The sequence below is a fragment of the Alligator mississippiensis genome, chromosome 14 (genome assembly GCF_030867095.1).
Source record: "Alligator mississippiensis isolate rAllMis1 chromosome 14, rAllMis1, whole genome shotgun sequence".
NCBI classification, from domain to species: Eukaryota; Metazoa; Chordata; order Crocodylia; family Alligatoridae; genus Alligator; species Alligator mississippiensis.
Window position 1 is genome coordinate 676,968 of NC_081837.1, and position 13,998 is coordinate 690,965.

The 13,998-nt window shown below is 68.6% G+C and overlaps 2 protein-coding genes across 6 annotated transcripts in view; both read left to right on the forward strand.

Annotated features, from left to right (window-relative positions):
• The window catches only part of DPH1 (diphthamide biosynthesis 1), a 30,236-nt gene extending 20,122 nt beyond the window's left edge, over positions 1-10,114 (forward strand). For all 5 annotated transcript variants that reach the window (XM_059716987.1, XM_059716988.1, XM_059716991.1 and 2 more), the window contains 7 exons: positions 574-695; positions 2,693-2,761; positions 4,236-4,392; positions 6,180-6,280; positions 7,805-7,883; positions 8,427-8,561; positions 9,540-10,114. In XM_059716987.1, coding sequence (XP_059572970.1) covers positions 574-695; positions 2,693-2,761; positions 4,236-4,392; positions 6,180-6,280; positions 7,805-7,883; positions 8,427-8,561; positions 9,540-9,752 — 876 coding nt within the window. In that variant the 3' untranslated portion in view covers positions 9,753-10,114. The remainder of the gene's footprint in view (positions 1-573; positions 696-2,692; positions 2,762-4,235; positions 4,393-6,179; positions 6,281-7,804; positions 7,884-8,426; positions 8,562-9,539) is intronic.
• OVCA2 (OVCA2 serine hydrolase domain containing) lies at positions 9,923-11,493 on the forward strand. Its single transcript, XM_059716992.1, has 2 exons — positions 9,923-10,868; positions 10,963-11,493. The coding sequence occupies exons 1-2, from the start codon at positions 9,923-9,925 to the stop codon at positions 11,463-11,465; spliced, it is 1,449 nt and encodes a 482-aa protein (XP_059572975.1). The 3' UTR covers positions 11,466-11,493.
• Positions 11,494-13,998: the final 2,505 nt, after the last annotated feature.

The following is a 13,998-nucleotide window of genomic DNA, read 5'->3' on the forward strand; positions in this document are numbered from 1 at the left end:
TCAGGGCAGGCAGTCGAGCACTTGGCATTTTGATGTGCTGCTGGAAGTGGCCGGGGAGGGCTCCGGCAGGCGCGGGCAGGGCTGCCTGTGGATTAGACGCTGCTTGTGAATGGCCGCCTGGCAGGACGGAAGAGATGAATGAGCCTCTTGAGCCATGTCTGTCTAAACACGGGGTTATTGAAGCGTTAAACGTTTGCTCTTGTATTTTAATTGATGCGTCGGCTGAGCCGGCTGCGGCATCGCGCTCGCACGCGCTCCCTCACACCAGGTGTCCCGCGCCAGCCGGCAGGAGAGCTCGCGTGCAGCCGCAGCCAGGGCAGAGCTCCCAGCCCCATGCGGCCTGGCCCCGGGAGGCTGCTCTTCTCTCGCCCAGGCTTGGGCCTGACGGGCACCACACCTCCGCGTTGCAGGGCCGTGGGGCATAACGCTCCTTCGCCACACGCCGTAGAGCTTGTCTCCAGGCACGGGCATCAGTCTGCCCTGCCCCAGACCAGGGCTTTCCCTGCTCCCCCTTTCCCTCCCTGCATCCCCCGCTCCCCCACCTGGTCTCAGCCCAGCTGTGTCTCCCCGCAGGCTGCCTCGCAGGAGCTGCGCCCGGACTACGAGGTCTGCGTCCCACAGTGCAAGCCGCTGTCCCCGGGTGAGATCCTGGGCTGCACGTCCCCCCGGCTGGCACAGGACATGGATGCCATCGTGTGAGTACCCAGGGGCACGTGCCCGCCCACGCTTGGGGAAGGTGTCCCTGGTTTGCTTGGCTTTTCCCGGCCTTCCCACAACTCGGCCTCGTGCCCAGCCCCTGCCTGGAGCTCTGCTGCCAGTCAGGCGGGGGTGCAGGAGCGCCACGGGCTCAGCCGTTCGCCAACCCAAGTGCAGCCCAGGCCTCTTCAGGGCCGGTGCTGGGGCAGAGGCTCCTTCCTGTTACGCTGCACGGAGTGGCACTGTGAGGCAGGGGCTGCGGCACCCGTGCTCGGGGGGCCGTGGGTGGGGTCCGGCAGAGCCAGGGGGCTGGGGCACGGCTCGGAGCGGCTGGTACTTGCCATGCAAGAGAAGTAATTGAGTCGTATATCAGAACAGATAATAGATGGAAGGGCGGGCAGATAATTGGAGAAGACTGATGGCCAGGGCCCAACATCACAGAAACATTAATTTTATTTAAGGACAGCAAATTAGAGGGAGCACTTCGCTTCCTATCACCTAATTATTTTAGGTAATGGAAATGCTTAATGTACTGTGAATACAGTGCGCTGCAGAATAAATAAATAAAGCGGCCCCACCCCGGGGATCGGCCGGCAGCGCCGCCACAGCCGCGCCGGCTCCGGGGAGGCGCCTGACCCTCCGGGCGCCCCGGTGGCAGGGCAGAGCTGGGGGGCTGCGGAAGAGGTGACTGGTTCACGACGCCTTTGAGGCCTTTGGGGAGGGGCCCCAGGGGCCGCACGTCTGCGCTTGGCGGGTGGCCCTGGGTCAAGGTCCGTGTCCCAGAGCAGGGCTGGAGCCGCAGCACTGGTGACCCTGGGGGCGGTGGGGGTCTGCTCACACGAGTCAGGTGCGCCTTGTGGCCAGTCCTGTCCCCAAAGCCCCCCAGGGCTCCTGGCTAAGGTTTCCCCAGGTGTCCATTGCTGCCTCGCAGCCTGGCAGGTCTTGGGCTCCTGCAGCCCCAGCTCCTGGAGTCCTGGGACCAGGGAATCGCCACCATCCCGGCAGGCTGGCAGCTGCGTGGGCAGTGCTGCCAGGGCTCACCCCGGCTCTTCAGCGTTGTCTCCCTTAATAAGGGCCAGCGTGGGCGCGTCTTGGGAAGCTGCATGGGCTCGAGGGGTCATCACCTGCCTGGCCCAGGGCGGGGGGACAAGCAGGGCCACGGTCGGCTTTGCTTTCCTGGTGAGGCACGTTCCTGCTGCTCGTGCACCAGGACGCCCCGGAGCTGGCATGGACAGACCCCCCAGCACGCCGGCCCTGGCCCCGGGAGATCCCCAGCCAGATGGGGCTGGCGGACTTTCCTTCTATGGGCTTCAGCCGGTTGGCTTTGCGGTTCTCGCCCTCCTGCGCGTGGGGCGGGGGTATTCGGGCTGCTGTCTGTGCACACTTGACGCAAGCTTTCCCCGTCCTCGTCTTGCCTGTCTGCGCTCTGGAGAGACGCTGCGGCCAGGGGCCGCGGGGCCAGGCAGGCGGGTCCTGGCGGCTGCGGGTGGCCGCTGTACCTGCTCGACCCCGCGCGCACCTTCCCGAGTTGTTATTTTGTTATTTGGCCCCATCTCTGGGGCCAACTTTTTTGCAGACAAATTAGCTTTGATCTCCCGAAATGTCATTCTCCAATTAAAGGCAAAAATCTAGTCAAGTTTTACGTCTGAATTCATTTTCCGAGCCCTCACTCCATTAGGGCAGCTGAATGAAAGGCTTTGAAATGTAATTGCTGACTTGAAATCCGATTAGAAATGGAAGCAGAAATGTCTATAACCAGTCGTCGCGATTGAGCCTCTCCAAGGGGCCACGCGCCTGCCTGGAGGAGCATGCCCGCGTGGATGACGAACGGGCCCCTCTCCCCGCTCGTCCGGCAGGGAGCGCTCCCCGGGCAGGGCGCGGAGCGGGTGGCATAGGTCAGAGGGGGCAGCGCCGGGGCCAAAGGGGCACCTCCCGGCTCTGGGGTCTTGCCATGCAGGTGCTGCTCTTTGCTGAGCTCCTTCTCTCCCTGTTGCAGGTACCTGGGGGACGGGCGCTTCCACCTGGAGTCCATCATGATCGCCAACCCCGGGATCCCTGCCTACAGGTACGGGGCCAGGCGGGGTGGCATGGAGGGAAGGGGCCTCGTGGTGAGGTCCCAGTGCTCGCCTGGCCCGCCGGCTGTGCGGGTGGCAAACCTCACAGTTGACAGCCCATCTGGAGGCCTCCCTGGAGCGGGGTTGTGCCTAGCACCTGCCCCAGCCCTGCCCAGACTACACGGGACACGGGGGCCACGTCTGCAGGGAGCTTCCCCGTGCAGCCTTGGGCAGGTCGCTCCCCGAGCCTCTGCGGCGCCCGGGCGGCAGTGCACGGGGAGCCTCTGACCCAGCCTGCCCACCTGCCGCTCTAGGCTGGCTCTCGAGGGCTCTCAGCACGGAGCCGCGGCAGGCGGGAGCGAGGGCAGGCCCTGGAGAGGGGCAGAGGGGAGGCGCTGGAGGAGATGAACACCAGCCATTTACTCGGGCTGAATATAAACATTTTGACAAGTACCTGTGAAAGCTCTTTGAGGTGCAGCCATTAAACTCCCGGCTGCTGCAGGCAGAGGCCATAAAACGCGATGATGAGGCTGCTGAAAGCAGATGAAATATCAGGAGCGAGAGGCAGGGCCCGCTCGGCGAAATCTGAATTTCTTAGTAGGTCGTTTGTTACCGGCGGGAGCCGCACGTCAGGTTTATAGCGCTGGGGAAGCTGCGGAGCCCGAGTGGGATTTGATTAAAATTCTCCTCGTCAAACAAAGCAACAAATCACAGATCCCTCCGTAATGGGGGGGAGGGGGAAGGGAGCGGGGGGAGCCTGGGGCCAGCCGGCACCCTGGGTTGGCGGGAAGAGAGCCGGCCCGCACGCTGCGCTGCCCTGCCCTGGTCCTGGCTGCCGGCGGAGCCCGGGGCACTGCCGCCTGCATCCTGCTCCCGCAGCCCTCGCCAGCTGCTGCTGCCCCCCCCACCTCCTCCCCCTGCCCCCGGGGGCAACAAGCCAGGCAGCTGCTCTGTGGGGAGCACTGGGGAAAAGCCCTCTCTCATCCCCAATTAGTGCTAATGAGGCTGCTGAAGGGGAGGGGGTGCAAGGTGCCCTTGACCAGGCAGGGAGAAGCTGCAGCTGCACAAGCTGCCTTGCAGAGCGAGGCACGAGGGCACGGGAGGCGCGCGGATGTGGAGCTCTTACTGGGCTGGCTGGCAGCAGCGCTGGGCTTCGGGGCCTCGTGGGCTTGGTGGGGCCGGTGTCGCCCGCTGCATGCGAGGAGCCGCGAACCTGCGGGCCCATCCCTACTGTCCTGACACGACAGCCTGGTGCTGCCGAGGGATGTAGCCAAGGTCCTCTCGGGACGGGTCCCCATCCACAGCCCTCAGCCGGGCGCCCTCTGAGCCAGGCCTGGCTTCTGCCCTCCCTCAGCCCAGGCGCCGGGCAGCGTGGAGAACAAGGGAGGTGCGGTGGCCTGGGCCAGGCCCTGAGCACGTCTGCGCTGAGGGGTGGGGGCTGGCCCTGCTGCTCAGCCCCCCTGAGCCACCGCTGTCTCCCTGCAGGTACGACCCCTACAGCAAGGTCTTCTCCCGGGAGCACTACGCCCACGAGCGCATGCAGCGCACCCGCCAGGAGGCCATCAGCACCGCCGCCCGGGCCCGCACCTGGGGGCTGATCCTGGGCACGCTCGGGCGCCAGGGCTCCACCCACGTCCTGCAGGTACCACCCCGCCACGGCTGCCCCCTCTGCTGTGCTCTCCCTTGCCTCGCTCCGGGCTGGGCCCCGGATTTGGCTGTGTCCTGTCAGTCTCTGAGGTCAGTCTGGTGTCCCTCCCATGCCTGGATGCAGTGAGCTGCGCCTGCCCTGACTGCCCCGCTCTGGCATCACGGCTGGAGCCCACCAGGATTAGATGTGAGGCTGGGGGCTGCTGTCCCCATTCACCTGCACCCTGTGCTGCTGCCATGCCCCCCGTCACTCCCCAGAGCTGGTCGCAGCATCCTCCGTGAGCCCTGCCGGCTCCCCCGGCCTCAGCTACCGCTAACAAGGACCTGCCCAGCTATCAGCCAGGCTGCGCGCGGCCCTGAGCCACGATGGCAGGGCAATTAGCGGCAGATGAGTGGGAGCCGGAGCCTCGTTAAATGTGCCCCTCGCTGGGGAGAGCCAGCTGGCCCCACAGACCCGTGGCAGCCGCCTGCAATTAATTCTCTATTTTTGTTTTAATGAGACGAGCGTGGTCAGTCCTGTGCTGCCTGCCTAGGCCCTGGCGCTGGGGCTGGGGCTCTGCAGCAGCACGTCTCAGCTTGGGCCAGGGACAAAGGCTGTGGCAGCCCCGGTACATGGGGGCCCTCACCCTCTGTGCCCCCCGTGGCAGGGAGCTGGCGGGCAGCTCCACGGGCCTCTTTGCTGCTGCATCCTGGAGGCGCTTGGTCCTGACTGAACCCCCCCTTCCCCGCTGCAGTGCTGGAGCCCGCCCAGGGCTCTGCCCCCTGCCGCGCCCCCGGGCCAAGCTGTGGCTGCGGAGGGGGGCGTTGCTCCAGCCCCTGGAGAACATTTGTCCAAGTCCCAGAACCGCCCCCAGCTTGGCAGCGCCTGGCACCGTGCACAGCCTGCTCCCAGGGGAGGGGGCGGGAATACCAGGGAGGGGGCTTGGCATAGCCGGGGGGGGCTAGGGGCAGAGGGGGCACAGCACGTCCGTGGCAGGCTGTGGGGGCACAGCTGTGCTGGCCTGGGGGTGGGGGAGGAGGGTCAGGGGATGCTTACCATGCAGGTGGCGTTGGCAGAGCTGTGGGCAGGGGCCTCGGGCCGGGCCCGCAGGGCGCAGCGTGGTGGCACCGTTCCTGTTCCCGTTCGGCCTGCCCTGCTGCGCCCGTGCAGCGGCCGTGCCGGCTCGGCGGTGCTCTGCTCCGTCCTGACCCCGGGCTGCGGCCCTAGCGGGATGGGTCAGGACCGGCGTGGCAGGGCCCCGGCCGCAGCTCCGAGGGTGGAGGAGTGGGATCTCCCTGGGCAGACGCTGCCCCTGACCGTCCCTCCGGCTGCCCGTGCCTCTGAGAAGGCTGCTGCTAATGAGAACAGATTGTTGTCATTGAGCAGTAATTACTTCATTAGGCGCAGTGGGGGGGGCACGCGCCACGGAGCTGCATGGTGGGGGGGGGGCACTGAGCGCGGCTGCAATGCCAGCTTTGCCCACTGCTGTGGGGGGTGCGACTGGCCTGTGCTTTGGGGGGCCCTGAAACAGCCTAGAGACCAGGTGGCTGTGTGCCCCCCTCCCCAAAGCAGGGGGCATTTGACGACCTGGGCAGGGGCCAGTGCCCGCTGAGCTATGGAGATGGGCATGGGGAGGGAGTGGGGCTGGCCCGGTGCCTGCCCGGGTGGTTGTAGCGTGGCACAGCCCTGCCTCAGGGGCTCTCGCCTGTTCCCTCCATCGCACATGGTCCCGAGTCAGCTCATCTGTCGTAGTCCCCCCCCCGCTTCAGCTCCCCTGACTGTCCCTTTGCCCCACGCTGCAGCACTTGGAGGCGCGTCTCCAGGCCCTGGGGCTGCCCTTCGTCAGGGTGCTGCTGTCTGAGATCTTCCCCAGCAAGCTGCAGCTCTTCCCCGACGTGGACGCGTGAGTACAGCTGCCCCGGGCTGCTGCCCTGCCCTGCCCTCCCCGCGCCCAGCTCACCCGAGCTGCCTCTGCAGCGCCCCCCACCACCCTGCAGTGCTCTGGCTCTGGGGGCTGGAGCCTCTGCCCAGCCCTTCAGCAGGGTCCCGGGGAGGGGCCGCTGTCCCCAGGGGGTGAGGCGGCTGTGCCCTCCCTCGTGCAAGGGGGGCATCTCTGCCCAGTCCCCGGGCACTGGCAGGTCCCGCCCCCCCCGCCGTGGCCAAGGGCAGCTCCGCAGCGCCTGCGCCCTGCCTGGAGCCCTGAGCCAGGCACTCTGCTGCCTCTGCCAGAGGCCTCCTGCCTCCTCCCTTGCTCTGGGGCCTTCAGGGATTCGGGAAGGGGCTTAATTTAGCTCTGCCACGCGGCCTTGCTGTCAGGGAAGGTTTCTGTGCTCTTCCCCTCCCCCTGCCGCGCGTCCTGGACGCAGCCGCCGGGCCCAGCAGCCTGCAGGGAGGGGCGCAGGGGAGACGGGGCCCTTGGCTGTGCCTTGTGCCCCATGCAGGCATCGGCTCGGTTGCTCCTGGTGTCTCCAGGGCCCAGGGGAGCATGCAGCTAGTCTGGGGCTGCTGGCGTCTCCTGGGCACGTGGGGCATGGCCTCCCAAGGGTGCCCGAGCACAGCACGGTGCAGGAGCCTGGGCCCAGCACAGGCCTGCAGCTCCTGGCAGTACCAGCCTGCTGGCACTGGGGCACTGGCCCCTGGGGGCCACCCCGGTCCCTCAGAGATCCTGAGCAAAACCCATCAGCCCGGGGGCGGCTCTGAGGATCCCTGCCCCGGGGGCTTCCCTGCTGGGTGATGCTCGGAGCAGAGTAAAGGCCCCCAGGCCTGTGCTGCGCCTTGCGCCCCTCCCTGCTGCTGGAGGTGGGCGGCACGGGGCTGCGCCGGGCTGTCCTTGGGAGGTCGGCTCCTCCCGGCCCCGCCTGCGTGGCCCTGGCCTCTGAAATATTCATGCTGCCCAGCGCTGGGGCCGCTCGCGCTTGGCTGGGCTCGGCTAAGCATGATGGAGAGAGGAGCAGATTCCTTGTGATGGGGCCACGGGAACGAGCGCAGCAGCTGCCGGCAGCCTCTTCCGCACGTTTCCTCCACTTAGCTGCTGGCCCCGGGCTGGGGCAGGCAGGGCCTCGCCTCGGGCGCCAGGGCTGGGGCAGGCCCCTGCTTTGCCGCGTGGTCTGGGTGGTGTCCAGGCTCCTTACATCTACCTGCACCCCCCACCGCTCTCCCGAGCCAGCCACGAGGGCAGCACCGACACGGAGCCGGCAGGGAGGAGTCTCCAGCGTCCCTGCACCCCTCCCTGCCCTGTTGGGTGGCCCTCGGGGTACTTGGGGCCCTGCCTAGGACAGACCGCGGGGCATTGGGGGAGCGCTTGCAGGGATCCCAGCCAACCCCGGGGTTGGGAGGCTCACGGCACAGCTCCACTGCTGCTGCCAGGGGCGGAGGGGGAGACGGACCCTGTGCTGGGATCGCCCACTGCCCTGTGCCTCCCTTGCAGGTGGGTGCAGGTGGCCTGTCCCCGGCTCTCCATCGACTGGGGAGAGGCCTTCAGCAAGCCGCTGCTGACGCCCTACGAGGTAAGGCGACTATCCTGCCCTTGGCCCTGGTTGCTTTGCCAAGCAAGGGGGACCCCACAGCTCTGCTGTCCTGGCCAAATGAGGCGCAGACGCCGTCCTGGCTGTGGAAGGGGTTCAGCTGAACGAGCTCAGCGCGCCCGAGCATCCCCGCACTGTGCCGGCCCGAGCAGGCGACCGGTGTTTGGGAAGGGGCTGCGGGAGCACTGGGGCACTAGCAGGAGCTGCCGCCGGCGTGTGCTTCCCTGCACCCCTGAAGTGACGTCCCTAAGGCCCCTGGTAACAACCAGCTGTAAAGTTCCTGCACGTCCGCCAGCTCCGACTCGAGCTGAGCAGACCTTTTCATGGTGTCATTGTTACATTGCACGTGCAGTTGGTGGAAGTTACCTGCAGTTAGCCAGTTGAGCGTGACGTGTAGTGTGTAGAGGGGCCCCGAATGCGTGCGCGGGGTGGGTGTCCTTCCTGCCCGGAGCCCGCGGGGCCTCCTGCTAGGCGGGCTGCCCCTGTGCCGTGCGCCACCCGAGCCTGCGTTTCGTTGCCCCCCAGGCTGCCGTGGCGCTGAAGGAGATCGAGTGGCAGCAGACCTACCCCATGGATTTCTACGCCAACCAGTCCCTGGGAGCCTGGACTCCCAATCACGCCAGTCACCAGCCCCAGCGGGGTCCCCGCCGGCCAGCGCAGGTAAGGAGTGTAGACCCCCGGCTCCGGGACCTTCCCCAGAGGTGGGGGGAGTTGGGAGAGCGGAGGGACAAGCACTGAGCAGAGCTCGCCCCGACCCTCAGGGGCACCAGCCTCCCTGCCAGGGGCTTGGTGTCTGGGGCAGGGCCCTGCCCATGAGCTCCCCGGGGCTGGAGGAGGCTGTGGCAGAGCCAGGACCCAGGTGTCATGACCTCGATGTGCATTTGGTTTCTGCTTCTCCATGCGCTGAGTGTCGCTGCTGGGAGGAGGTCGCCCCAGCCGTGCCGTGCTGCCGCGTGCTGACAGCACCATCCAGTGGCTCTCGCCAGTGCGTGCGCGTGATGGAGAGCAGGGTGCCCTGCCCCGGGCTGGCCCTGCTGCCGGCCCAGAGCCCGCGGCCAGCCAGGGTGTCCCGTGGGGGGAGCGCTGCTCTCCTCTTGCCCACAGGACGGGGCATCCCTGTCTGCAGCATTTCAGGGTGGTCCCGAGTCGCCTCACCCCCTCCCTGCCAAGCCCCGTGGCAGGAGCGGGCGTCTCAAGGACGCTCTGGGCAGCGGCGGTTCAAGGGCAGGAGTGGCGGTGAGAAGCGGCGATCTCCGATCCCTGTTGCTGCGCCCACCGAGACGCAGGGCCCGGAGCAGGCGCCGGCGCCTCCCTGAGCTCGTGTCTGTGCGCCGCTACCAAGTGGCAGCTGCTCCGCTTGTCTGCGGGCTGAGAAGCAACAGCCGCACAAAGGGCCGTGTCGCTGCCCGTGGCGGGTTCGCTGGAGGGCAACGCACGAGCATTTATTGGGGTCATCTCCCCGGGGGTGAAAGGGGAGGCCCGGCACAGATCAGTCCAGCCCGACACCCCGGTGAGGGGCGAGGGGGCGGAGAGCTCCCCGCTGGGCCCAAGGGGTGGTGGTGGCAGGGCCGTGGCCGTGAGCAGGGGTGATGGGAGGGAGAGCAGCACTTCTCTGATCGCTCCCTTTTCTGGCCGCAGAAGCAGGAGGCTGGGCCGCCTGGCGTGAAAGAGCCGTGCCGTGACTGCCGCTGCCCAGACACATCGCCATCGCCAGCACCACGTCCCGAGGCCCCAGGCGCTGCTGGCAGGCCCCCACCCACGGAGCAGCAGCCAGGACCCAAGTGCCCAGGGACAAACTCTCCTGACGCGAGCGCTGGTGAAAAGGGCCAGGTTGCCAGCCCGGTGGAGTGACTGCTGCCCTCGGTCTGTGCCCAGGGGAGGCAGGCGTGTGCGGGGCAGGCAGCTCCGGCCCTTGGCGCCTGGCCCTTCCCCGGGCAGGACGGTGTTGTCTAGGGCTGGTCCTGCCCTCTGCCCCCCAGGCCGTTGTGCTGGCACCTTTGGTGGTGGGATGGACGGAGGAAATGCTGGACCCGCGCCGTGGGTCACTGGCCTTTGCCCCCACGCGCTGCAGGGTGGTGGAGACACACGGCGTGTGGCTTGCAATCCCGGCTGCACGGAGGCCTGGCCAGGTGCCTGGCTCTGCCCTGGGCCCTGCTTCTGGGCATGCAGCGCCCCACTGTCTGCTGCACCCCGGAAATAAACCCTCAACCCGCTGCCTCCGCTCTGCTTGTCTCCACTGCCCGGACGTCCCCGCGCGGCCTGCTCCCCCCTCCCTGCAGCTGTGCCCAGGGGGGCAGGGGGCCTCCCCTCGCGACCACCCACAGCTCCTGGCCCAAAGCTGGGCTGCGCCTGCCTCTGCGCCCACGTGTGCACCCGCAACCTTGTGCATCCCCATGTGCACCCACGTGTGTGCCCCCAGCCTTGTGCACCTACGTGTGCACCAGCAACCTTGTGCATCCCCATGTGCACCCATGCGTGTGCCCCCAGCCTTGTGCACCCCCACATGTGCATCTCCAGCCTCCTGCACCAACCTTGTACACCCCCACGTGCACCTGCGCCCCCTGGCGGCCACTCCGCGCCGCTGCTCCTGGCCGGGCCCCACCCCCACCCCCACCCCCATTGGTTCAGCGGCTGCTGTGACAGACAGGCTGGCCCCGAGTGCCGACCAATCAGGCTCCTTCCTAGCGCGCCGCCGCGTTGGGCGCTCGGGGCACGGCGGCTTCCGGACGGGGCGGGCGGATTTCCGGGTGGGCCGAGGACTTCCGGCGCCAGCGTGGGACATGTCCGGTGGGCAGGCGGCGGTGCCGCCGGCGCCGCCGCTGCGGGTCCTGTGTCTCCATGGTTACCGGCAGGACGCGCGCAGCTTCCACGTGCGCACCGGGGCCCTGCGCAAGGCGCTGCGCGGCCTGGCCGAGCTCGTGCCCGTCAGCGCGCCCCACGTCCTGAGCGTGCCCGGTGACGACCCCGGTGCGGCACCCCTCGGGGGGAGGCCACGTGGGGGGGGGGGCTCCCTGTTTTGGGTCCCGCCCCCCCGTGCTGACCCCCTCCCCCCCGCCCGCAGGCCCCGCGGAGGCAGCAGAGGAGGCGGCGGCGGCGGGGCGCGCCTGGTGGCTGTCGGACCCGGCGGCCGGCACCTTCGACGCGGCGGCGGCGGGCGACGCGGCGGGGCTGGAGGCGTCGCTGGCGGCCGTGGCGGCGGCCGTGGCGGAGCGGGGCCCGTTCGACGGCGTGCTGGGCTTCAGCCAGGGCGCGGCGCTGGGCGCCATGCTGTGCGCCCTGGGGCAGCGCGGGCACGCGCGCTTCGCGCCGCGCTTCGCCCTGCTGGTGGCCGGCTTCCGCAGCCGCGCGCCCGCGCACGCCCGCTTCTACGCCGAGCCGCTGGCAGTGCCCAGCCTGCACGTGGTGGGCCAGGCCGACGCCGTCATCCCGCCCGCCCGCAGCGCCGAGCTGGCCGCCTGCTTCGTGGCGCCCGTCGTGCTGGAGCACCCGGGCGGACACTTCGTCCCCGCCGCCGCGCCGCAGCGCGAAGCCTACCGCCGCTTCCTGCAGCGCTTCCTGCCCTGACCGCGCGCAATAAACCGACGTGCCGCCAGCTCGGGTCTGCGCCTTGCCTGTGCGAGCCCGGCCCCGGCCCCAAGGCAAGCGGCATCCAGCGCAGCCCTGGGGGCTGTGGCCGCAGGACCTGCCGGTCTGTGCCGGGCGGTGCGAGCCCGGCTCGGCCCGTGGGGCGGAGGCGGCAGCGGTGGGCCGGGCCGGGGTGGGGGACGCGGCTGCAGCTGGTCCTGGCTCAGCCTCTGCCCCCTGCGCCATCGGAGGGGGCATCTGCAGACACGGGGGGAAGCAGCGGCTCCGCGCTCGGCCCCGGCCGCCTGCGCTGGAGGGGAGGTCTGGCCCGGGGTGCCGCAGGACAGAGGCCCTGCCTCGTTGCACGTCCCACCTGCGCTGCTTTTAATGAAGACGGGGCGGAAGCACGAGGACGATTCGTCTGCCGCTAAACTAGCTCGAAGCCACGATTCGCCCCACGCTGAGGCCGCGCTTGTCTGCAGCGACTCCCAAGGGCTGAGCAAGTGGATGAACTCCCGGGGCGAGGGCTGGGGGCTGTCGCCCTCTCCGTGTATCGCGGAGGATTCGCTGCAGCATCACAACCCCGTCCTGTCCGTGCTGTGCTCTCCAAGCACCCGCAGGGGCTTCGTCTCCTTCCTCCAGCCCTGGCCTTCCGCAGGACGTGCCCATGTCCTGCGCGGCCCGGGCAGAGCGGAGCGGGTGCTGCAGAAAGCACCAGAGCGGTTCTGCCTTGAGCCCTGGCAGGGCCTGAGTCCGGGTTTCGTTGGCACCTGTCTCGGCCTCGTGGCACCCGTCTCCGCTCAGGAGAGTCCCTGGCCAGGTCTGTAAAGTGGCTCAAGCCTGCTGGGGTTTTGGGGGCCTCCCGGTGCTGCGTCCATGGGGATTAGGAGCCTCTACAGACTCCAGCAGCGCCTGCTGCTTTCCAAACCTGGCCCTGTGCCCCGTGCTAGGGACTTGGCAGAAAGCTGGGGTCGTGCCCTGCGGCCTGGAGGAAGGAAGTGCCTGGTCCGACAGCCAAAGCGGGGCTCAGATAGGAAGCCTGGGGCCCAGGTGCCCGGCTCCCCCTGCCCCCCCGTGCCAGGTGCAGGACCCCAGCGCCAATCCTGCTCCCTGCAGAGCTGGGGGCGGGGGGGTCTCGCTGGCGTTGAGCTGCTTCCACTCATGCCTCGTGTTTGCTGCTGGACTCCAGCCCCGTGTGGGGGCTCGCACAGAGCAAGGCCGAGGCCAGGGGGAGCTGCACCACCCCGGGGAGCGAGGCCTGTCCTGCGGGGGCTCTCCTGGATGCCACCGGCCTGTCTCTCCCGACTCGGTGGTAAAGGGAAGGATGGAGTGGGCCGTGGCAGCTGCTCCCACCCGTGTACCCACACCAGCGCTGAGGCCTGTGACTGCCGGCTGCCCCGTGGCCCTGGGTTCAGGTCAGCATTTCTCGCACAGGGGACAGGGGCTGGGCAACACCTCCGGGACCGGGGCAGCAGGGACGGCGCCTGGCCCAGCTGGCAGGGAAGAGCAGGCAGCGGTGACAGCTCTTCCCTCGGGGCAGGGGGCAGGAGGGCTGGAAGGCCGCTTGCAGGGAGAAGTGCTGCTGTCCTGCGTCTGCACGGCCGTGCCGAGCCCAGCCTGCTCGAAGGGCTCCGGCTGTCTCCCCCCAGCAGCCAGAGCTGCCAGCGGCTGCAGGAGGCGGCGCAGCTGCAAGGGCAGCGGCAGGCTCTCTGAGGGCCAGCCCAGCCATCTCCTAAGCGTGCCGGCCTCTGATTTCTCCAGCCTGCGCCCTGCTCGCCTGCCAGCCCCAGCCTGGCATCTGCGGCCCACAGTCCGGCTGCATGGCTCCATCCCGATCTCCAGCTGCCCCTGCTGCGCCGTACCTGGCCTGGCCTAGTGCTGCCCCGTCACCCCCGTCGCTGCGGGAGTTGGGGGCTGAGCAGGGGCAGTTCGGGGGTCTGAGCGGATGCTGGGCCTGGGGCCGCACTCACTGCGGTTTGGGGCTCTCACTCTTCTCCTTCCCCTCGGCAGGCAGCAGCAGCACGGGCTCCAGGGAGCATCCTGCAATGCAAGGAGCTGGGCCGTGTCTTTCACAGTTCCTTACGCCATCCAGGCCAGGACTGTGTGCGCACCTGACACACAGCAGGCCGCACGTCCTCCACTGGGGAAGGTGCAGGGCAGGGTGGGGGCACACAGGGTCGTGCCGTGGGCATCGCAGCAGTGCCCTGTCCCATCTGAGCGGGGCAAGGCCCGGAGACGCAGGCCCGCAGGCCCCGCTCCTGCCCTTCCCCCGTCTGCCCGCAGAATCTTCCAGTCGCGGCTGAGTCACTCTTGCTGCAGCTCCTTTCCTCCTTGTTTTTGATGGAAGTTTTCCATGGAAACCCACGCTGGGCCGGGCCACTGACTGGGATAAACACACCGCTGAATCACAAAGGCCACTCCGCCAGGGCTGTCAGATGGCAACAATAGCGTGTGCTGCATGCAGACGAATGCACCGGGAGCCAGGCCGGGCCGCCCGCCTGCGCTGCCAGGGAGGGGAGAGCCCTCCGCACCC

Coding starts and splice junctions, on each gene's coding strand:
- OVCA2 (XM_059716992.1), top strand. CDS start 9,923: ATGCTGGACCCGCGCCGTGGGTCACTGGCCTTTGCCCCCACGCGCTGC. Junction 10,869..10,962: donor CGTGCCCGGTGACGACCCCG/GTGCGGCACCCC, acceptor CCCCGCCCGCAG/GCCCCGCGGAGGCAGCAGAG.